At 44.9% G+C, this 25253-nt stretch overlaps 1 protein-coding gene across 3 annotated transcripts; it reads right to left on the bottom strand.

Annotated features, from left to right (window-relative positions):
* Positions 1-420: 420 nt before the first annotated feature.
* LOC144596335 (collagen alpha-3(VI) chain-like) lies at positions 421-25253 on the bottom strand. Of its 3 annotated transcripts, none has more exons than XM_078404583.1 (9): positions 25027-25253; positions 22683-22782; positions 22553-22590; positions 19241-19495; positions 16804-16878; positions 5106-5276; positions 4915-4986; positions 3152-3322; positions 421-1405 (listed from the first exon to the last, which is right to left on the bottom strand). In XM_078404583.1, exons 1-9 carry the CDS (start codon positions 25235-25237, stop codon positions 1365-1367), a joined length of 1134 nt encoding a protein of 377 aa, XP_078260709.1. In that variant the 5' UTR covers positions 25238-25253; the 3' UTR covers positions 421-1364. The 3 variants fall into 3 exon arrangements, with proteins under 3 accessions (XP_078260709.1, XP_078260711.1, XP_078260712.1); XM_078404585.1 differs by having other exon boundaries at positions 4915-4962; XM_078404586.1 differs by lacking the exon at positions 5106-5276 and having other exon boundaries at positions 4915-4962.

The raw sequence follows: 25253 nt of genomic DNA, 5'->3' as shown, positions 1-25253 counted from the left end.
GACCCCTGCCACCCCAGCAACGGACTGTTCCAGCTGCTACGGTCAGGCAAACGCCTCCGCTGTCACGCTGTGAAAACGGAGAGGATGAGACGGAGTTTCTTCCCACAGGCCATCAGGACTGTCAACTTTTATAACTCCAGAGACTAAATTTTGTCTACACTATAGTAACTTTATTAACTTTATTTATATGCTGTAACTGTAATTCTGTTTTTGCACAATCCGCAAGCATTGCCACTTTCATTTCACTGCACATCGAGTATGTGTATGTGACAAATAAACTTGACTTGACTTGACTTGGATGTGATTTATATTAACAATGGATCACAATGTAGACACCTAGCCTGGTTCCTGTCACTGTCACCACTTAGAGTTTAAAGAGTTTTATGTGGAAAAGAAGTGAAAAACGTTTTGATGCAAACATTTCAAATTTCAGACCAATTTTATTAGAAAGTCTCTCATACATTTCTTCATTAAAGTCATACAATATAACTGTCACCAAAATAAAACATTAAAAATGATCCATACATTAAAGCCTGGAATTGAAACTTGTTCGCCTTGAAGTGTAATCCTTGCTGAATTTCAAAAAAATAATTCTATAGCTGTCTTTGTGTGGTTTCAAATAGACCATTGAGGTACACATCTGCACATAATTTTTAAAAATTCCAAATTATTCAAGAGCTTTCCAAAGTACACAAAAATATATAGTTCCCTCAATGAAAGTGATAGAGAAACCTTTAAGAAAATAGTGACTCTTTGAAAATCTTTGACACAAAAAAAATCCCTTTTTGTAGAAAATACTGAAGACCATTTTTGCAAATTGTGTGGCCATAGGTTGAATCTGTGCAGATCTTGTAGGGATGTGTCAATTTTGCAAACAGGTCAATGATGAAATAAATCCACTTCATTCAAAAAAAAAGATCAAAGCATATACATACAATGGAAGCAATTTGTAATGTGTTTTCTCCTAAGTGATTTGTATAAGGTTTTGTTCTATGTATCTTTTTTAAATGACCAATATTGTTAATCACCGACATTTTCTGCTTACAAAAATGTGTGACCGGAGAGTTCGAAAAGTTCTTGTGGAGTGTGAAAAAAATTAAAACGACAGACAAGAGAAATAAGGTGAATACATGTCCATGTATGTAATAGCACACAGATTACATCCACACACGTTTAACACGCAGCCTCGACTTTAGCACCATTGTACCATGCAGGTTTTAAAAACCAGACTGGACATTCGATTATTGAAAGCTATTACAAGTACAGTGCAAGATATCTGTGGACCGTTATCATATTGGGGTTGATGGCAGGCTGCAGGTTTTGCTCCAGTCAGAGGTATATGTACAGTGGAGCCGCCACTTCACTTACGTCCCTATTGTGGTGATCATTTTGGTCTGAACCCGCCCTTCAAAGAAACACATAGGAAAGTTACGATGCTGTTCCAGCGAGCAACGCATAAATCGAGAATCAAGAAAATCCAGACATGCAACAACAACGACATGAAACGGGCATTAGATAAGATGTGCCGGTAACTAGGAAGCTAAGGAGACAATAAGCACTGATGTGTCGGCACGGTGGCGCAGCGGCAGAGTTGCTGCCTTACAGCGAATGCAGCGCCGGAGACTCAGGTTCGATCCTGACTACGGGCGCCGTCTGTATGGAATTTGTACGTTCTCCCCGTGACCTGCGTGGGTTTTCTCCGAGATCTTCGGTTTCCTCCCACACTCCAAAGACGTACAGGTTTGTAGGTTAATTGGCTGGCCAAATGTAAAAATTGTCCCTAGTGGGTGTAGGATAGTGTTAATGTGCGGGGATCGCTGGGCGGCGCGGACCCGGTGGGCCGAAGGGCCTGTTTCCGCGCTGTATCTCTAAATCTAAACCGAAGATAGACACAAAAAGCTGGAGTAACTCAGCAGGTCAGGCAGCATCACTGGAGAGAAGGAATGGGTGACGTTTCGGGTCGAGAACCTTCTTCAGATTCATTTTTTTAAGAAGGTCTGAAGAAGGGTCCCGACCCGAAACGTCACCCATTCCTTCTCTCCAGAGATGGTGCCTGACCCGCTGAGTTACTCCAGCTTTTTGTGTCGACCTTCAATAAGTACTGATGCCAAGTTCCCTAAATGTTCTCAGGACATGCCCTTCAATCAAACTGATGCAGTTACTGGATTAACTGTTATTTAGCTTCTTGCATTGACACGCTATGAGGCTTTGTGCTCTTTGACACATTTATTTTACACAGAGGGTGGTTAGTGCTTGGACCAACCGCGCTGTCGGGGGTAGTGGATGAAGCACATATGTTAGTGGCATTTAAAAGATGTTTAGATCGAGATGTGCATATGCAGGATGACGTGCTGGTAGATAAATGATGGCGGACTATCCAATCCATATTGGAGTAATCTGGAGATATGGTGTTAATGGTGGAGATTGGAGGAAATTGGAGGAAATTGGCATCATGTTCGGCAGAGACATTGTGGGCCGAAGGGCCTGTTCTTGTGCTGAACTCGGTTCAATGCACTTCAATTCAATAACCCGGAAATTGGCAGGGAAATGAAACCTACAGCTGTCATTGAGAAAGGTGTTGGAGGCAATGGAAGGTCTACACGGTGGCAATGGAAAAAGATTTGTGTGACAAAATGGATGAACATTTAACCCAAATTAACCCATGCTGATTTTAGCAGCTTGAGAATTTTTTTTTTTAAATGGTTTTGGCGATAATGTAATTTTCAACATGACAATAGCACACCTAATCACATACTGGAGAAGAATTGTCAGTAAAAGCCTTTTCCACAGTGAGGTGACCCATTGACCAGAAACTCGTGGTTTTGTCTCCTTTACCAATGGAGACAGCAAACATCACATCTTTACAGAAGAACACAGTAAGGCAAACTCACCTCTTTGAACAATGACCTCTATTATCCTTTCCTGTTTAGTTCACAGCCCCCACAATCCCACCAAAATAAGCCTCTTTTGTGGTTCTTGGGACTAACTGTCCCAGATGTTTCTCACACACTTGGCTGGACTTGAAACAATAAAAGACTCTCTGGGTAGAATTACTGAGGTTCTCTGGTCCAGGGGCGGAGCCACCGTGGAGAAGGCTATTTGCAGATGTCTCTTGCCAAGCGATGCCAAACTGCACCCGAGTGGTATTTACCTTGGGTACAAGTCTTGGAGCATTCATCCTGTGTGTTGAATCGGTTTTCATTCCCATTGCATCCACCATACCAGAACCGAGAACATGTTTTGGTCTTTACGTCATAGTACCATTTGAGGGAAAAGTTCCGGCATGTTCCTTCATTCCGTGGTAACTGGCATTTGTCCTGAGCTGTAAAATGTGTTGTCAAATGTGAAGCAACCACAGTAACAGATGCCACAGTAACATATCACAGATGCTCCTCGATTTATGATGGGCTTACGTTCCGATAAACCCATCGTAAATCGAAAATATCATAAGTCGAAAATGCATTTAATACACCTAACCGACCGAACATCATAGCCACCTAACCTACCCAACATCATAGCCACCTAACCTACCCAACATCATAGCCACCTAACCTACCCAACATCATAGCCACCTAACCTACCCAACATCATAGCCACCTAACCTACCCAACATCATAGCCACCTAACCTACCCAACATCATAGCCACCTAACCTACCCAACATCAACGTGTCCAACCCCTTAATAATCTTATACGTTTCGATAAGATCTCCTCTCATCCTTCTAAATTCCAGTGTATACAAGCCTAGTCGCTCCAGTCTTTCAACATACGACAGTCCCGCCATTCCGGGAATTAACCTAGTAAACCTACGCTGCACGTACAATAATATATTACAATAGACAGAATGGGTTTGGTCTCAGCTTTGCTTTTAGTGTGTAGTCGGTAAGAGGATAGGATAGTGAAAACCACGATTCACGATGCCAATTGCATTCATGAACTACGATGCCAAACTGCGAATCTGACTACGAGTGCTTGTCTGTACAGAGTTTGTACGTTCTCCCCATGACCTGCGTGGGTTTTCTCTGGGGTCTCCGGTTTCCTCCTACACTCCAAAGACGTGGAGTTTTGTAGGTTAATTGGCTTGGTATAATTGTAAATTGTCCCTATTGTATGCAGGATAGTGCAAGTGTGCGGGGATCGCTAGTCGGGGCCAACTCAGTGGGCTGATGGGGCTGTTTCCACACTGCATCTCTAAACTAATCTAAACATTCTGTTCTCCCCTCTCACTTAGCCTCAGAGTTTGAAGCTAATGTTTATCTTGAAACGTTCACTTACACCATCTGTCAAATCAATTTACATATTTGTTATAACACAGTCCTGCAATCCATTGCATGGAGAAGCAAGGAGTAACTATGCAATTAAAGGACACATAACAAATTGCTATGCCTTCATAACCATCCATATACTAAAACCCTCGTTTGTTTGTTCCTGAACTACAGCCAAAACAGTACATGATAGCACGACATTTTTAGGCCCACCTTCCTCACCGTCGTCCCTTTGGTGCTAATGGAAGAAGTTTCATTTAAATCTGGCCTCAACAACCCTCTGTGGCAGAGAATTCCACAGATTCACCACTCTCTGTGTGAAAAAAACCTTTCTCATCTCGGTCCTAAAAGACTTCCCCCTTATCCTTAAACTGTGACCCCTTGTTCTGGACTTCCCCAACATCGGGAACAATCTTCCTGCATCTAGCCTGTCCAACCCCTTAAGAATTTTGTAAGTTTCTATAAGATCCCCCCCTCAATCTTCTAAATTCCAGCGAGTACAAGCCGAGTCTATCCAGTCTTTCTTCATATGAAAGTCCTGCCATCCCAGGAATCAATCTGGTGAACCTTCTCTGTACTCCCTCTATAAATTGAAAAGATAGTTCCGTTTAGATTCCTTTGAATTTGACTTAAGATTTATGCATATTTACCTGACAAAAGTCCTTCAGGTTCAGGCACCGATATGCTTGCTTCTGGCACTGTAGGGAGAAATGATAGAGGGGCTGGGATTTTTAAAAAAAGTTTTAACTCCAGTTAATTTTTATACTCTAATGACTGCAAGGATATTTTAAAAAAAACAGCAGTCAGAGCAACATTATCCCTCCTTGGCTCTGTTACTTACTTGATTTCATGCATTCTGCATTGCACTCAGCTTCTGTATGAAACCTATTACCATTACCATCACAGCCGCCATACCAAAATTGAGTGCAGATGTTGTTTTTGCTGTCAAAGAACCATTTTGCACTATAATCTGAACACTGTGATCCAGCATCAAAATCCAGCATGCACCGATCTGTTAAATATACAAAACAAGTGAGTCGTTAACATAAACTACTCCTTGGACTCTATTCCTCGGAGCACAGGAGCATGAGGGGTGATCTCCTTGAGGTATGCAAAAAATCATGAGAGGAATAGATCGGGTAGACGCCCAGAGTCTCTTGCCCAGAGTAGGGGAATCGAGAACCAGAGGACATAGGTTTGAGGTGAGGGGGGGGAAGATTTAATAGGAACCTGAGGGGTGACTGTTTTTACACAAAGGGTGGTGTGTGTAAGGAACAGGCAGCAGGAGAAGGCAGTTGAGGGAGGTAATATTGGCAATGTTGAAGAAACATTTAGACAGGTACACAGATAGGATAGTTTTAGATGGATATGGACCAAATGCAGGCAGGTGGGACCAGTGTTGATGGGACATGTTGGTCATTGCGGGCACATTGGGCCGATAGACCTGTTTCCATGCTGCGTGACTCTGACTCTAAAATACCTCATCTCCAGGCTAGCATAATCAGGCCCTGCAGAGAGTAGTGCATTCGGCAGAACTCGCCATGGGAACTACACTCGCCCCCCTGCAGGACCTATACATCAGGAGATGTAAATCGAGAGCCAGCAAGATTATGAGGGACCCCTGCCACCCCAGCAACGGACTGTTCCAGCTGCTACGGTCAGGCAAACGCCTCAGCTGTCACGCTGTGAAAACGGAGAGGATGAGACGGAGTTTCTTCCCACAGGCCATCAGGACTGTTAACTTTTATAACTCTAGGGACTAAATTTTGTCTTCTCTGTATTAACTTTAATTTATATGCTGTAACTGTAATTCTTTTTTTTGCACAATCCGCAGGCATTGCTACTTTCATTTCACTGCACATCGTGTATGTGTACGTGACAAATAAACTTGACTTGACTTGACTTGGTTACACGCAGCAATTCGTAGCTGTGTGGACCAGTGTGGATCATTCCCAACATAGGGAGACCTGTTACAGACAGGAAATTAAAGATGGAATAGGTTTGCACACACTATGTTTCATGTGGAAGCTCCTTCCAAGTTGGCCTTGACATATGTTGAATGTTGTGGCAGGACACAAAACCGATTCAAATGGAAATTTTGTTTACACAGTTCATAAAATGTTGTCACGGGAATACTAAATAGAGTATAGGGCAGAGAACAGTGCAGGACTGGATAAGGGGCTTCAGTCCACAATTTGCCGAATAAGATTCCAAGGTGAACTAATCTCCTCTGCCTTCTCATGCTCTCCAATACCAAGCTCATCTAAAAGGAACTACACTCGCCCCCCTGCAGGACCTATACATCAGGAGGTGCAGATCAATACCACTTTCATGTTCGCCTCTAGCACCACCACTAGTCGCCCGTACCAGGCACTCATGGCCCTCTGTATAAATAAAACATGCCATGCACATCTCCTATAAACTTTGCCCCTCTCATCTTAAACTTATGCCCCCCTAACCTTTGACTATTTCTACCTTTGGGGGGGAAAAAAAAAAGATCAGACCGATCTTTAGATATACCCTATCTATGCCTCTCATAATTTTATATACTTCCATCTGGTCTGTACAAGGCACCCCTTGTGAGGCTGAGGATGGAGTGTTGTGTTCAGTTTTTGCCCCCCCCTGTTCTTGGAAAAATGTCACTAAGACTTGAGTTACTAGGCTAAGACTCTAATCCTTGGAGCGTAGAAGGATGATAGGTGACCCATATGGAAGTGCACAAGATCATGAGGGGGAGATGCACAGAATCTTTTACCCAGGTATCACGGAATGCTGGAGTAACTCAGCAGGTCAGGCAGCATCTAGGAGAGAAGGAATGGGTGATGTTTCGGATCGTCAGACTGAAGAAGGGTCTCGACCCAAAACGTCACCCATTCCTTCTCTCCAGAGATGCTGCCTGACCCGCTGAGTTACCCGAGCATTTTGTGATACCTTCGATTTGTACCGGCATCTGCAGTTATTTTCCTATGAATCTTTTACCCAGTGTAGGCGAATCAAGAACTAGAGGTGACGGGGGGGGAAAGATTTAATTGGAATCTGAGGGGCAACTTTTTCACACAGAGGGTGGTGGATATATGGAATGAGCTGCCGGAGGAGATAGCTGAGGCAGAAACTATAACAATATTTAAAAGGCATTTTAAATATGCAAGTTGGGTCAGGTGGCCTGGTTCCATGCTCTATGACTCCATGACTATGTTCAATCTCCAGCTTCTCAAAGAAAGCAATCTAAGTTTGACTAACTTCTACAGCTAATGCCTCCAATCCAGGGAGGATTCCAGTAAAGCTGCACCCTTTCCAAAGCCTACATATCATTCCTGTAATGGTGTGATTAGTACAGCACACAATACTCCATGAACACTTGCACCTCCTGCAACCTCATCTATTGTATCCGCTGTTCCAGACGTCAACTTCTCTACATCGGCGAAACCAAGCGCAGGCTCGGCGATCGTTTCGCTCAACACCTTCGCTCAGTCCGTCTCAACCAACCTGATCTCCCGGTGGCTCAGCACTTCAACTCCCCCTCCCAGTCTGACCTTTCTGTCCTGGGCCTCCTCCATTGTCAGAGTGAGGCCCAGCACAAATTGGAGTAACAGCACCTCATATTTTGCTTGGGCAGTTTACACCCCAGCGGTATGAACATCGACTTCTCCCACTTCAGGTAGTCCCTGCCTCCCCTCTCTACCCCCTCCCCCTTCCCAGTTCTCCCACTAGTCTTCCGGTCTCCGACTACATCCTATCTTTGTCCCGCCCCCTCCCCTGACATCAGTCTGAAGAAGGGTCTCGGCCCGAAACGTCACCCATTCCTTCTCTCCTGAGATGCTGCCTGACCCGCTGAGTTACTCCAGCATTTTGTGTCTACCAACCGATTAAGCCAAGCATATCAATCGCCTTCTTTCTTACTCTACCTATTTGTGTTGCCACTTTCAGAGAGCTTTGACCTGGAGCCCAAGATCCCTCTGTACTTCAATGCTGTTAAGAGTCTTGCCATCAACTGCATATTTCCCCCTTACGTTCAACCTTCCAAAGAGTAACTTACCCCACACTTGCTTGGAGTAAACTCCATCTGCTAGTTCACTGCCCATTGAACTATATCCTAATGTGTAATTTTGCAGCCTTCCCCACTGTTGGAAACTTCAGAGTTCTTACCAACCAACCCATCCACATTGACATCCAAGTCAATTATATGCATCACAAACAACAAAGGTCCCACCACAGTTCCCTGCAGAATTCCACTGGTCTTAGACCTGTAGCCAGTATAAGCACCTTTCACCACAACCCTCAGTCTACTATGAGTAAGCCAGTTCCGAGCCCAAATGAACACGTCACAAATGAACTGTGAATCCCAGGCATCTTAATCTTCTGCGTAGGAAGGAACTGCAGATGCTGGTTTACACCGAAGATGGACACAAAATGCTGGAGTAACTCAGCAGGACAGGCAGCATCTCTGGAGAGAAGGAACGGGTGACGTTTCGGGTCAAGACTGAAGAAGGGTCTCGACCCAAATTGCCACTCATTCCTTCTATCCAGAGATGTTGCCTGGCCCTGAAGAGTTACTCCAGCATTTTGTGTCTATATTAATCTTCTGTATCAGCCTACTATGGGGGATTTCATCAGATGCCTTACTATAATCCATGTCGACACATCCTCCACCTTACCCTCATTTATTCACAAAAAGCTGGAGTAACTCAGCCGGTCAGGCAGCATCTCGGGAGAGAAGGAATGGGTGACGTTTTGGGTCGAGACCCTTCTTCAGACTTTACCCTACCCTCATTTGATCACCTTGGTCATATCCTCAAAAACATGATCAAATTAGTAGGACATGATAACCACGTATAAAACCTATCTATAATTAGCCCATTCTCTTCCAATAGGTAGTTACTCCTATCCCGAAGAATCCTCTCCAATAGGTTACCCACCACTGACGTCAGGCTTACTGGCCTATACTTTCTTGGGTTATCTCTACCTCCCTTCTGAAACAAAGGAACCACATTGGCTTCCCTCCAGTCCTCCAGGACATCACCCATGGCTCGAGAAGATGTATAGATCTCTGTTGCGGCCCCTGCAATCTCCTCTCTTGTCTCTCTTAATAACTTGGTTAGATCCCATCAACACCTTGGGATTTATCGATTTATCATTCTTAATGCTCTTCAAGAGTCCCAACCCTACCTCCGTTTTGATCACAGACTGCCCTTGCATTTAAGTATTCACAACACTTATCTCACTGCCCTCCATTTCCTTTTTCAATACAGATGCAAAGTATTTGTTTTGTGCCTGGCGTACAAAACAAAATACTCCCTGAAAGCAAGTACAAATCATCCCCTTTATTTCACGAACAGTGAAAGGCTTGGATAGAGTGGATGTGGAGAGGATGTTTCCACTAGTGGGAGAGTCTGGGACCAGAGGTCACAGCCTCAGAATGAAAGCACCATCCTTTAGGAAGGAGATGAGGAGAAATTTCTTCAGTCAGAGGGTGGTGAATCTGTGGAACTCCTTGCCACAGACGGCTGTGGAGGCCAAGTCAGTGGATATTTTTATGGCAGAGATAGATGGATTCTTGATTAGTACGGGTGTCATGGGTTCTGAGGAGAAGGCAGGAGAATGGGGTTGGGAGGGAGAGATAGATCAGCCATGATTGAATGTTGGAGTAGACTTGATGGGCCGAATGGCCTAATTCTGCTCCTATCACGTATGACCTTATGACCTTTAACTGTGAACATAGCTACCTTCTCCTTGGTTCTCCTCTCATTTTTAATCTATGTATGAAAAGCCTTGGAATTTAAAAAAATCTGATTCACCAAATACGTTTTTTGCCATTTTTTTGTCCCTTCTAATCACAGGGAGTGTGATTAGAAGCTTCTCCAACTTTAGATAGTTCCTCTGTCCCTCTCTTCCCCTCCCCCTTCCCAGATCTCCCACTGTCTTCCTGTCTCCACCTATATCCTTCCTTTGTCCCGCACCCCTGACATCAGTCTGAAGAAGGGTCTCGACCCGAAACGTCGCCCATTCCTTCTCTCCCGAGATGCTGCCTGACCTGCTGAGTTACTCCAGCATTTTGTGAAATAAACTCCTTTCTAAGGAGTATTTTGCGTACAAATGTACTCAGGAACTTTTAAAAAATAAACTAGAAAATTTGAATTGAGTATTTTCCTACTTGCTTTATATTCTTCAAAGGCCCTGATTGACTTCATCTTCCTAAACCTTGTATGTACTTCCTTTTTTTCTCTTTTTGACTAAATATACAACCTCTTTCATCATGTGTAGTAAGGAACAGCAGATGCTGGTTTGAACCAAAGATACACACGATAAGCTGGAGTAGCTCAGCGAGACAGGCAGCATCTGTGCACCTCTTTCTAGATTTTTTTTTAGATTTAGAGATACAGCGCGGAAACAGGCCTTTCTGCCCACTGAGTCCGCGCCGCCCAGCGATCCCCGCACATTAACACTATCCTACACACACTAGGGATAATTTTTACATTTGCCCAGTCAATTGACCTACAAACCTGTACGTCTTTGGAGTGTGGGAGGAAACCGAAGATCTCGGAGAAAACCCACGCAGGTCACGGGGTGAACGTACAAACTCCGTACAGACGGCGCCCCTAGTCAGGATCGAACCTGAGTCTCCGGCGCTGCATTCGCTGTAAGGCAGCAACTCTACCGCTGCGCCACCGTGCCGCTCTTTCATCACACAAGGTTTCCTTGCCTTGCCATCTCATCTCTCCTTCTTGCTGGAACACAGTGGTCTTGATCTCTGAACAGCTAGCTTTTAAATGATTCCTATATGTCAGATACAGACTACCAATAGCAAATGTTCCCAATCTGCTCTCCTTAGATCCTGCCTAGTAATAACGTTTTCATCGGCCTTACTCCAATTTAGTATCTTACATAGATACGTAGACAATAGCACCGCCATTCAATGTGATTATGGCTGATCGTCCACAACCCGTTCCTGCCTTCTCCCCATAGCCCGAGCCCAAGGTCCAGACGTATCCTTATACGAAAGAATCTTAAAGAAACATATACATTTAATAAGAGATTGGACATGCTAGATGCAAGAAACATGGGTTGAGAGAGTGTCGGGGGAGTCCAGAACCAGGGGCCACAGTTTTAAAAATAAGGGGTAGGCCATTTAGAACTGAGATGAGGAAAAACTTTTTCACACAAAGAGTTGTGAATTTGTGGAATTCTCTGCCAGAGAAGGCAGTGGAGGCCGATTCACTGGATGCATTCGAAGGAGAGTTAGATAGAGCTCTAGGGGCTAGCGGAATCAAGGGATATGGGGAGAAAGGAGGAACAGGGTACTGATTGTGGAATGATCAGCCATGATCACATTGAATGGCGGTGCTGGCTCGAAGGGCCAAATGGCCTACTCCTGCACCTATGTGTAGGAAAAAAAACTGCACATACTGGTTTAAATTGAAGGTAGACACAAAATGCTGGAGTAATTCAGCGGGTCAGGCAGCATCTCGGGAGAGAAGGAATGGGTGACGTTTCGGGTGGAGACCCTTCTTCAGACTGCGATTGAAGAAGAAGAGTCTCGACCCGAAACGTCACCCATTCCTTCTCTCCAGAGATGCTGCCTGTCCCGCTGAGTTACTCCAGCATTTTGTGTCTATTCCTGCACCTATTGTCGATGTATCTGTGTAAAACTTATGGAGTTGTGATCACTAAATCTAAAATGGTCTTCCACTGAAACGCCAGTCACCTGGCCAGGCTTGGTTCCCAAAACTAAGTTCAAAAATGGTCCCTCCTAGAGTTGGACTATTCACACAGTGTTTTGTCGGGAAGCCCTCTTGAATACTTTTCGCAAATTCTGCCATCTATGCCTTTTGCACATCATGTGGAATATCACTGGCTGCCTATGCCCTACTCCTGCTGGTGCTCGCAGGTATTGCACCCGCCAAGCTTCACAGAGAGATCGTCACTCATAGGCTGATGTGCAAGGCCCCATCGGACCTTTGCCAAACATCCTTTGCACCACCTCGCCCAGGATCACAGCAACTTGGACCTCAACACCTGTCATCTCGTCACCCTTTCTCCCGTCACGCAGCGACCCTCTGTGGCTCCGGTTTCAACATACTAGGAGCATGGAGAAACAGCTGGGAACAGACATCGCCACCTCCTCGATTCACTGTCGCACCGAACACCACAGCCCCACCCGGCTCAGACACGCCCCGCAAAGAGTGGGTCGCCCTGAACCGGCTCCGCACAGGGGTCGGCCGGTTCAACGCCAACATGCATCGTTGGGGGTTGCGTCCATCAGCAGCCTGCGTGTGTGGAGCAGACCAGCAAACAGCGCAGCACGGCAATTACGACCGCACTATCCTCCGTCCCCCTGGTGGAGGGGTAGGCCTCACGGCCCTCGACAACAGCACATTGCACTGGCTACAGCGCCTGGAGGGCGGTACATAACCTCTGCTGCCTCAAACGCAAGAAGTAGAAGCACTTCGTAAGTCCCAGTCAATATTGGGGAAGCCATCCACGACCACAGCCCTGGAGATTTTGCATCTTTCCATAATCTGTCTACATACCTGTTCCTTATCTCCTCCTGGCTAGTCAAGCAATAGCACCTTTCTTATTTTTGAGTTCTACCTATTCTACCTATTTGTTCTTTGTGAATGCCATTGTGGCATTCCCCCCGATTAATCGAGCAACTCCTCCACCCCCTTTACCTCCCTTTCTATTAAGTCTTATATATTTTTTACATTATTTACAGAGTGCTATGTTTACATATTCTGATGTGCTGCTGCAAGTAAGAACCTCATCGTTCTATCTGGGACACATGACAATAAAACACTCTTGCATTGGAACCCTGGACATCGTATGGGAGGCGCATTCCCAATCTCGTTGTACCCCTGGGTACAATGACAATAAAGATATATTGTATTGTATTAGGCCGCATGTTCTGTCCCTCCTGAGCCACTGTAAAGGCCCCAACATCATAGTCCAATCCAATTGATATTATCTCTACTTCCCTTTCTAAAGAAAGGAACAACATTGGCTGCTCTCCAAGAATGTTGTAAAACTGCCTTCCTCCATGTTTTGGGGGGATTTTGCAACAAGAAATACATCTTGCACCACTAAATGCCACACGAATCACACAAGCCAACCCTCCCTCCCCCCTAGCAGTTTACCCGAGCAAGAAATTAAACCCTGCTCTGTGAAAAGCAGAATTATTTTCAAGCCTGACTATCGCTGTAAATGTAACCGTTTCAGAAATGCTGTTGATTTAGATTTTAGGAAATTTGAATTGAGTATTTTCCTACTTGCTTTATATTCTTCAAAGGCCCTGATTGACTTCATCTTCCTAAACCTTGTATGTACTTCCTTTTTTCTCTTTTTGACTAAATATACAACCTCTTTCATCATGTGTAGTAAGGAACAGCAGATGCTGGTTTGAACCAAAGATAGACACAATAAGCTGGAGTAGCTCAGCGAGACAGGCAGCATCTGTGCACCTCTTTCTAGATTTTTTTTTAGATTTAGAGATACAGCGCGGAAACAGGCCCTTCGGCCCACCGAGTCCGCGCCGCCCAGCGATCCCCGCACATTAACACTATCCTACACACACTAGGGACAATTTTTACATTTGCCCAGTCAATTAACCTACAAACCTGTACGTCTTTGGAGTGTGGGAGGAAACCGAAGATCTCAGAGAAAACCCACGCAGGTCACGGGGTGAACGTACAAACTCCGTACAGACGGCGCCCGTAGTCAGGATCGAACCCGAGTCTCCGGCGCTGCATTCTCTGTAAGGCAGCAACTCTACCGCTGCGCCACCGTGCCGCCTTAAACAAAGTTTATCCTTAAACAAAGATTTGTTTAAGGGTAAACACCAAGTCAGTTATCAGGCAACTGAACCATCCTACCACAACCGTAGAGTAGTGCTGAACTACTGCAAAGGTGACTAGAGAGACATGAAGGAGGAGCTGGCTAAAGTTGACTGGAAAGGGACACTAGCAGAAATCACAGTGGAACAGCAATGGCAGGAATTTGTGGGAACAATTCGGGAGACGCAGGATCTTTTCATTCCAAAGAGGAATAAATCGTCTAACGGGAAAAGAAGGTGATTGTGGCTGACAAGGAAAATCGAAGACAGCATAAAACTAAAAGAGAAGGCCTATAACATTGCAAAGATTAGTGGGAAGCTGAAGGATTAGGAAGGTCTTTAAAAAACATCTGAAGGTAACTAAAAAGGCAATACAGGATGAAAAGATGAAATATGAAAGTAAGCTAGCTAATAATATGAAAGAAGATAGCAAAGGTTTCTTCAGAGATGTAAAGAGTAAGAAAGTGGACCGCTGGAAAATGATGCTGGAAAATCTTGTAGCTAAATCCCCTGTCAATTATGGTTAGCCATCAATGTACCAAATACAGTACTCTTCCTTCTACAGGTGTCCTATGCATTCTCTCTAAAATACCTATTTCCAAAGCATTGTGCAGATTTATCACAAGTAGAATAAACAGCTTTGCACCTCATTCACAATTATTCTAATTTACACCCCAGCCCCACTCTCATCCAATAATGAATGATATGCCATTAATGCAGACAGCCTGTGATAGAGGACATTTACTACATATCTCTCTTAAATTACACTGAACTTTTATGATACTGTTTGTCATAAGTTCATAAGGAATAGGAGCAGAATTAGGCCATTCGGCCCATCAAGTCTACTCTGCCATTCAATCATGGCTGATCTATCTCTCCCTCCTAACCCCATTCTCCTGCCTTCTCCCCATAGCCGCTGACACCCTGTTCAAATCAGTCTGAAGAAGGGTCTCGACCTGAAACATCACCCATTCCTTCTCTCCTGAGATGCTGCCTGACCTGCTGAGTTACTCCAGCATTTTGTGAAATAAATACTGTTCAAATCAAAACATCTATCCATCTCTGCCTTACAAAATATCCACTGACTTGGCCTCCACAGCCTACTGTGGCAAAGAATTCCACAGATTCACCACCCTCTGACTAAATACATTTCTCCGAATCTCCTTCTTAAAAGAATATCCTTTCATTCTGAGGCTGTGACCTCTGGTCCTAGACTCTCCCACTAGTGGAAACATTCTCTCCACATCCACTCTATCCAAGCCTTTCACTATTCTGTATGTTTCAATGAGGTCCCCCCTCATTCTTCTAAACTCCAGCGAGTACAGGCCCAGTGCTGTCAAACGCTCATCATTGGTTAACCCACTCATTCCTGGGATCATTCTTGTAAACCTCCTCTGGACCCTCTCCAGAGCCAGCACATCCTTCCTCAGATATGATGCCCAAAATTGCTCACAATATTCCAAATGCAACCTTACCAGTGCTTTATACAGCCTCAGCATTATATTCCTGTTTTTGTATGCAAGCCCTCTTGAAATAAATGCTATCATTGAGTTTGCTTTCTTCACTACCAATTTGACTTGCAGATTATTTTTTGGGGAATCTTGCACCAGCACTCCTAAGTAACTTTGCACCTCCAATTTCTGGATTCTCACCCCATTTAGAAAATAGTCTAAGCCTTTATACACTATATTGCATCTGCCACTTCTCTGCCCACTCTCCCAACCTGTCCAAGTCCTTCTGCAGAGTCCCTGCTTTCCCTATACTACCTGCCCCTCCACCTATTTTCTTATCGTCTGCAAACTTTGCCACAAACCTTCAATCCCCTCGTCCAAATCATTAATACATGACATGAAAAGTAGCGGCCCCAGCACCGACCCTTGTGGAACTCTGCTGGTCACTGGCAGCCAACAGAAAAAAGCCCCCTTTATTGCCCCTATTTGTCTTCTGCCATCCAGCTAACCTGCTATCTATGCTCAAATCTGCCCTTTGATACCGTGGGCTATTATCTTCCTAAGCAGCCTAACATGTGGCACTTTATCAAAGGCTTTCTAAAAACCTAGTTAAATAACATCTACTGTCTCTTCTTTGTTTGCCCTGTTATTTAATTCTTCAGGGAATCCCAGCAAATTTGTCAGGCAAGACCTCCCCTTCACAAAGTCTTGCTGACTTTGGCCTATTTTATCGTGAACTTCCAGGTACTCCATAGCCTCTATAATTATAATGGACTCCCAGGATCCTTTATAAAGGACTCTAAAATCTTACCAACCACCAAAATCAGACTAGCCAGCCTATAGTTCCCACTATTCTGCTTTGCTCCATTCTTGTGCAGCGATTTTGTAATGTTGGCAATTTTTCAATCATCTGGGACCACTCCTGACTCTAGTGATTCCTGATATATCACTACCAATGCCTCCACAATCTCTAAAGCCACCTCTTTCAGAACCCTAGGGTGCAGTCCATCCGGCCCAGGTGACCTATCCACCTTTAGCCCTTTCAGCTTCCCAAGCACCTTCTCCTCAGTAATAGCCACTCCACTAACTCCCACCCCCTGACTCTCTTGAATTTCAGGCACGTTGCTGTCAATGTATTGCTGCCCATTACAATGTATATTTTCTTACTTTAACTTAAAACAAAATGTATTAGCCACAGTCACCTCTGTTTTCTTTCCATTGAAACACTGCAAAATATTTAAGCATCATTCATGAACAGTTACCTATTTCGGGATTCTCAATTGGTTCCATAATGACTTGGGTCGTTGTGATTCCCGCAATGGCTTTCAATGATTTTTCTAAAGTTAGAAGAAAAAAAACATACAGGTTTTGCACCAAAAACAACATCTCCCAATCAAAAGTAAGTCCTGCATTTATTAGGGGAATATAATCTTAACTCCATCAGTCCCTTTCTCCCGATTTATTCATTATTCTGCATTGATGGCAAGGTGGTGCGAACCTTTGCTAAGCTCAAAATATCTGGCATTGCTGCATGCACGTTCTTGCCGCTCGGAGTATTGGTTGGGAAGAAATTGCTCTTTTTCGTGCCAGGTCACAGGTTTTGTCCAAATCTAACCCGCGGTGAGCAGCAGAACTATTGAGGGCGTGCAGCGTAGGTTTACTAGGTTAATTCCCGGAATGGCGGGACTTTCATATGTTGAAAGACTGGAGCGACTGGGCTTGTATACGCTGGAATTTAGAAGGATGAGAGGAGATCTTATCGAAACATATAAGATTATTAAGGGGTTGGACACGTTAGAGGCAGGAAACATGTTCCCAATGTTGGGGGAGTCCAGAACAAGGGGCCACAGTTTAAGAATAAGGGGTAGGCCATTTAGAACTGAGATGAGGAAAAACTTTTTCAGTCAGAGAGTTGTGAATCTGTGGAATTCTCTGCCTCAGAAGGCAGTGGAGGCCAATTCTCTGAATGCATTCAAGAGAGAGCTGGATAGAGCTCTTAAGGATAGTGGAGTCAGGGGGTATGGGGAGAAGGCAGGGATGGGGTACTGATTGAGAATGATCAGCCATGATCACATTGAATGGCGGTGCTGGCTCAAAGGGCCGAATGGCCTCCTCCTGCACCTATTGTCTATTGTCTATTGTCTAACACCGTTCAAATTTTGGAAAAGTCCCAGATTTCTTTCACACGACCAGCGTCGTGGGAGATTGAGGGGGGATCTTATAGAAACTTACAAAATACTTAAGGGGTTGGACAGGCTAGATGCAGGAAGATTGTTCCCGATGTTGGGGAAGTCCAGAACGAGGGGTCACATTTTAAGGATAAGGGGGAAGTCTTTTAGGACCGAGATGAGAAAGTTCTTTTTCACACAGAGAGTGGTGAATCTGTGGAATTCTCTGCCACAGAAGGTAGTTGAGGCCAGTTCATTGGCTATATTTAAGAAGGAGTTAGATGTGGCCCTTGTGGTTAAAGGGATCAGGGGCTATGGAGAGAAGGCAGGTACAGGTTACTGAGTTGGATGATCAGCCATGATCATATTGAATGGCGGTGCAGGCTCGAAGGGCCGAATGGCCTACTCCTGCACCTATTTTCTATGTTGTGCAGCTCTTTTCAGTTACACTGAGCTTTGAGGTACTTGTCAGAAGTAACACAACAACAGCATTTACCAGGACTTGTGGTGCGATGTTTGGGGAGGGGGGGGGGTGTGTGTGTGGGGGTGGCAGCAATAAATTCAAAAGCGACTTTGAAAAATCGGCTTCAATGTCGGGAGCCCCGACCGCCCTGACGTGGCAACTCCAACAGCCTGACCGCGGGAGAAGACGGCAGGGGAAGAGAAAAGACATTCTGGCCTTCCATCACAGTGAGGAGGGGACTGGAGGAGACTCACTGTGATGGATGTTTCTTTTTGTTTGGTGTTGGTTTTGTGATTGTGTGTGTTATTGCTTTATTTTTATTGCTTCTTATTGTTGGACTGTGGGTAACGGAATCTCATCCAAAAGACATGTTTTTGGATGAGAATAAAGGCCATTCTGATTCTCATTCTGAAAAGCGAATAGGACGGGCACTGGGAGGAGGAATAGTCGAGGCTGAGAGAATAATGGAATCATGAGATGACTCCAAGCCTAGGCGTGACCAAGACCGTGGGGGGCACGGTGGCGCAGCGGTAGAGTTGCTGCCTTACAGCGAATGCAGCGCCGGAGACTCAGGTTCCATCCTGACTACGGGTGCCGTCTGTACGGAGTTTGTACGTTCTCCCCGTGACCTGCGTGGGTTTTCTCCGAGATCTTCGCTTTCCTCCCACACTCCAAAGACGTACAGGTTTGTAGGTTATTTGACTGGGTAAATGTAAAAATTGTCCCTAGTGTGTGTAGGATAGTGTTAATGTGCGGGGATCGCTGGGCGGCGCGGACCCGGTGGGCCGAAGGGCCTGTTTCCGCGCTGTATCTCTAAATCTAAAAAAAAAAATCTAAGATGGGCTTACATTATTGTCGTATGAATGACTAGCTATTTCTCAAAGAGATGGTTTGAAGGAAGGATTTCTCTGCATCTTATCCAATTCTGCACATAGACTGCTGAGATGGCTGTGAAATATCCTCCTTCCATTGCAGGTCAAACTAACATTCTACACGACAACGGAACTGACCGAAAAATAGCCGTGGGAAAAATCGTCATTCACTCCTTTGGGCTTAGATGGGACTTACTTGTTGTAAATAACCCGCTGTAAATAGACTGTGCTCTGGACTCCGAGAATCCGATCACGGTAACCCTGTATTGTTCCCCATTTTCCAAATCCTTGATGACAATTTCAGGATCGCTGACATTCAGCTTTGCGACCAGGAGGCTCTGGCTCACTTCGACCACAGTGACCTCATAACTCTCTCCGCGTTGAGCTTCGGCCTGAGAGAAACGTAGGACAATACTGTCTTCTGTAACACTGGAGGCAGATAATTCCATTCCTGTTGCAGCAAAAATAGAGACCAGAAATTACAATTCAGAAGCCAATCTCTTGTGGGGAGAATGAGACCAACAACAACCAAAAAAAAAAGCATTGAGCAAAAAGAGATTGAGTCTCTGAAGACCATTTTCTGAACAACTTGTACCCCACTCAGAGAGCCATAGTGGTATACAGCATAGAAACACGTCCTTTGGCCCAACTCACCATGATGACCAAGTCACCTAATGACTTGGTCATCATGCCTGCACCTGGTTCATATCTCTTCCCACAGAACCTAGCTTTGGGCGGCACGGTGGCGCAGCGGTAGAGTTGCTGCCTTACAGCGAATGCAGCGCCGGAGACTCAGGTTCGATCCTGACCACAGGCGCCGTCTGTACGGAGTTTGTACGTTCTCTCCGTGACTTGCGTGGGTTTTCTCCGAGATCTTCGGTTTCCTCCCACACTCCAAAGACGTACATGTTTGTAGGTTAATTGGCTGGGCAAATGTAAAAATTGCCCTTAGTTTGCATAGGATAGTGTTAGTATACGGGGATCACTGGGTGGCATGGACTCGGTGGGCCGAAGGGCCTGTTTCCGCGCTGTATCTCTAAATCTTAATATCTAAAAATCTAAAATCCAAGTATCTGTCCAAGTAGCTTTGAAATGTTATAATTGTAACTATCGATGTCATCTCCTTGGGCAGCTCATTCCATATACACACCACTCCCCATCAGAACTGCCCCCTCCATCGAGTCCTTTAAGTCCACGCTCAAAACCTACTACTACTCCCTAGCGTTTGAGGCCCTCCGAGGGGGCGCTGCGAACTGTTTACGCCTGTCTTGTTAGGTTTGTGTGCTATTGTATGTTCTTTTCTAGTACCTGCACTGATGTACAGCACTTTGGTCAACGTGGGTTGTGTTTAAATGTGCTATACAAATAAAATTGGCTTGACTTGACTTGACACTTTGATTGTGAAAAGTTGCCTCTCGGGTCCTTTTTAAAATCTTTCCCCTCTCATCTTAAAACGATGTCCTCTAGTTTTTTTGGCTCATCCAACCCATGGAAAAGACTGTGGCTAAATGCCTTATCCATGCCTCCGATGATTTTATTTGCCTTGATAAGGTCACAGCTCACCCTCCTGTGCTCAAGGGAAAATTGTCCTAGACAACTGATGAGTTGATAGTCATTGAGACAATCTGATGAAAGGTCAGATCTCGACTCTTGCCTTAGACAAGGGCGGTCACAGTGGCGCAGCGGTAGAGTTGCCGCCTTACAGCGCTCTCAGCACCGGAGACCGATCCCGACTACGGGCGCCATCTGTACGGAGTTTGTACGTTCGCCCCATGACCTGTGTGGGTTTTCTCCGAGATCTTCGGTTTCCTCCCACGCTCCAAAGTCGTACAGGTTTGTAGGTTAATTGGCTTGGTGTATGTGTAAATTGTCCCTAGTGTGTGTAGGATAGTGTTAGTGTGTGGGGATCACTGGTCGGTGCGGACTTGGTGGGCCGAAGGGCCAGTTTCTGTGCTGTATCTCTAAAACAAATCTGCTTCTCACTTTAACTCAACCCCTCCTGAGCTGGCAACATCCTTTGAAGGTTTTTTGTGCACAGTAAGAACATATCATTTTGATCCAAACAATGATGCTAGGAAAAGTCTCGTTTAAGATTCTGTAGACTCTGTACATTTGAAATCTTTGCGTCATTATCCTATAAATCCACTGGTATGAAATGGACACGAACCAGCGTCGCCACATTTTTTGTCAATAACAGTACCACAACTAGTACTGGAGTTTTTATTTTACTGCCAAATGCATGGGTAGTTCTGCTGTCCGTTGGGCACGTCCGTCCTCTCACCTACCCATAATTCTTCGGTTCCAAGAAGGTGGTTTGCTTGAGGTTTTAAGAGTTTAAGAACTCACCTTTTAGTGCTCAATTGATCGATATAGTTGCACAAATAAAGGCGAGCCGCTAAACACGGAGAGAAAAACATCCAGATTTCATCCTCTGGTCTTTGATGTTGGTATATTAGACCTGGAGTCTTGGTATTTTTAGCTGCTATGAAAGTTGTGGGAGGAGGGATTGGAGATATGGGGAGGGGGGGTTGGTGGGTGGAGGAATGGGAAAGATGGCGGATACAAAAGGTTGTGGATGGCCATGCAGGTTCACCCTTTATAGCAAACCTGATCAATATTCTATTGTCACTATTGAAATCTTGTATTTAGGGCATTCAAGAAAGAGTGCAATTACACCAGCTTTTTGTGTCGGTCTTTCGGTTTAAACCAGCGTCTGCAGATCCTTCCGGAACACTGAGGGAATTAAATTCAGTCAGAGCAACAAAGAGAGATGCGAAGGTTTGCTTTTGAAATGTTGATAGGAGAAGGTGGGCTGTCCACAGGTGATCAGGAGGTCTGATCTTATTGCGAAGTGAAATAGGCTCAATGGGACCTGTAGACTCGCCTGCCTTCTCTCACCTGTGTACTTTTGAAGTCCTGTAAAGTGACCACGTAGGAAACACGCAGGTAGCTTGTTGTTTTCGTTAATGGACCATAGAGTCTCAAATGCGTAGGAAGGAATTGCAGATGCTGGTTTAAAACCAAAGATAGACACAAAATAAACTGGAGTAACTCAGGCAGTATCTCTGGAGGGAAGGAATGGGTGACATATACAATTATTAAGCGATTGGACAAGCTGGATGCAGGAAACATGTTCCCCATGTTGTGGGAGTCCAGAAACAAGGGCCACAGTTTAAGAATAAAGGGGAGGCCATTTTGAACTGAGATGAGGAAAAACCTTTTCACCCAGGGAGTTGTGAATTTGTGGAATTCTCTGCCTCAGAAGGAAGTGGAGGCCGATTTACTGGATGCATTCAAAAGAGAGTTAGATAGAGCTCTTAGGGCTAACGGAATCAAGGGATATGGGGAGAAAGCAGGAACGGGGTACTGATTGTGGATGGTCAGACATTGAATGGAAGTGCTGGCTCGAAGGGCCGAATGGCCTATTCCTGCACCTATTTTCTATGTTTCGATGACATTTCTGGTCGAGACCCTTCTTCAGTCTCAAATAACAGCAGCAATAACTCACCCTTAAGTTTGTCTGCAGCCAATGGAACATCGGTTAAGCTAGACACACACAAAAGAAAGGAAAAACGTTAGTCTTGCTGAGATGGTTTTAAATGTGGGCTGTAAAGAGTTCTTGGATTGTGTCTACTTACACCTGCTGGTCAGCATTGCCAAACGTCTCACTTGGCTGGTCACTTTGGAGCAACCCACATCGTCTCTGCACCTCCTCGGACAAGTGGAACGCATTCTCAGCTGGAAGGAAAGACCATCTTTTGTCAGGTGCTTAAACATTGCTATTAGGGAATCAACCAGGCCACTTCTTCCACTGAATTTCGTATAGAAGCATGCACTGAACCAACGTGACAAAAATAATCCAATGGTCCAATTTCTGACCTGTGTTACATTATCTAATCTCAAACAGATGGTTGGGGAACCCACTGCTCAACAATATTTTCCAAACCTAACGAGTACAGAGGAATCCTTTCAGAAAACTTCAAACGCTGAGTGCAGATAAAGCTGGAACGACTGTGTGGAGCTTGTCACAGTCAGCTAGCAAATTGCCCAGGTTGAATCATGGTCTCACTCTCTGGGCAAAGTACGGACAGAGGATATCAATCACCTGAGGAGAACCACCTTTCACCACAAACGCAGCATCTCTGAGAGTAATAGGAAAAAACACAAGAGTGGTGTGGGGGAAATGGACCTGTGGTAAATTGGAGGGATAGACAATAGACAATAGGCCAAACGCATAGCAGGTGGGACATGTTTGTAGCTGGGACATTGTTGGCCGGTGTGGGCAAGTTGGGCCGAAGGGCCTGTTTCCACACTGTATCACTCTATGACTATCACTCTATGGAGAAAATAAACAAGTATGTGAAATAATTCAAAGCTTTTGCTTCGAAATGGAACTGCACCCATTGACTGTGCAAATAGGCACGCCAAAATGTTTGCTTTCTATTCCTCCAAGTTTACACTCCACTCTCACCGCCAACACTGTAGTGAAATGAACTCTTGTACAATAATTCAATTATCACAGGCTGTTCTGTTAGTTAATCTCAGCTATTGCATCGTCATTCCAATTACATTTATGCTTTATCATTGTATTCAATATCTCGTGTACCCTATTCTTTTTTTCTTAGAAATGCTTAAATGAATTACTTTTATTGCAGTACTACATGCAATATGCCTACTGGTTTGGAGATGGGGATTGCAATTAAATAGCTAGTTACTGACCACCTGCGAAGGATGAGAGGGGATCTTATTGAAACATATAAGATTATTAAGGGGTTGGACACGTTAGAGGCAGGAAACATGTTCCCAATGTTGGGGGAGTCCAGAACAAGGGGCCACAGTTTAAGAATAAGGGGTAGGCCATTTAGAACGGAGATGAGGAAAAACCTTTTCACCCAGAGAGTTGTAAATCTGTGGAATTCTCTGCCTCAGAAGGCAGTGGAGGCCAATTCTCTGGATGCATTCAAGAGAGAGCTAGATAGAGCTCTTAAGGATAGCGGAGTCAGGGGGTATAGGGAGAAGGCAGGAACGGGGTACTGATTGAGAATGATCAGCCATGATCACATTGAATGGTGGTGCTGGCTCAAAGGGCTGAATGGCTTACTCCTGCACCTATTGTCTATTGTCTATGGAAAGAAAATATGCACTTCGCACATGTGACAATAAAAGCACCAGTGAACCATGTGCTTTTCATCTGAATAGCATAGCTTAGGGTGGCAAATGATATTGAGAGCCACAGAGACAGACTGCACAGAGATGAATCCTTTGACCCCCCCCCCCCCCCCCAGGCCTACAGACTATCAAAATGACCCGTTTACAATAATCAAATTAATTTTCCGCAGATTCCATCATTCGTCAACAAACTATTGAGCAATTTACAGTACCCAATTAACTTAACGACACACACATTTTTGAGATATGGGAGGAGACCAGAGTTGCTGAAGGAAAGCCACACGATCACTGGGATAATGTGCAAGTCCACACAGACAGCACCCAAAATAAAAACTGAACCTGGGTCTTATTTTTCATTCACCAGTGCTGCAGTGAGTTTTATGCAGTGAAGTTTATTCCAAGATGGATGATCGGGAACTGTGAATAAATGGTCGTGAGGGACTTTCAGGGAACTTTATGGTCCTCTTGCCAAGGGGCACGGTGCCACATTGGTAGAGTTGCTGCCTTACAGCGGCAGCAAACCCGGGTTCAATCCTGACTACTGGTCTGTCTGTATTGAGTTTGTACATTCTCCCTGTGACCTGCGTGGGTTTTTCTCCGAGATCTTCAGTTTCCTCGCACATTCCAAGGACATACAGGTTTGTAGGCTAATTGGGTTGGTGTAAATTATCCCTGGTGTGTGTAGGATGGCGTTAGTGTGCGGGGATCGCTGGTCGGTGTGGACTTGGTGGGCCGAAGGGCCTGTATCTGCACTACTGTGTCTCTAAACTGAACTAAACCAGCAGTGAACGTGCGGGAGTGTCTGCAACTTACCCCTGATGTACTTAGGGAGCAGGCGTGCAAACCTCAACACATCTTCGCTGTGGAGGTCTGAGATCTTGTTAATTGACTTGAAGTACACATCACGAGGCTCACTTGCCAGGTTCATGAGGTCCTGCTTGTTGGGCTCCTGAAACATGTTGAATATAACAAAGAAGAAGCCCTTGCATTTGGCGTCCGTGACGGCCGTCTCCAGCCGCTCCATTTCGGCCTGCGGGAGA

The sequence above is a fragment of the Rhinoraja longicauda genome, chromosome 8 (genome assembly GCF_053455715.1).
Source record: "Rhinoraja longicauda isolate Sanriku21f chromosome 8, sRhiLon1.1, whole genome shotgun sequence".
Lineage (NCBI taxonomy): Eukaryota > Metazoa > Chordata > Chondrichthyes > Rajiformes > Arhynchobatidae > Rhinoraja > Rhinoraja longicauda.
Note: the sequence above shows the minus strand (reverse complement) of the source record. Positions and strands in the feature narration are given on the sequence as shown.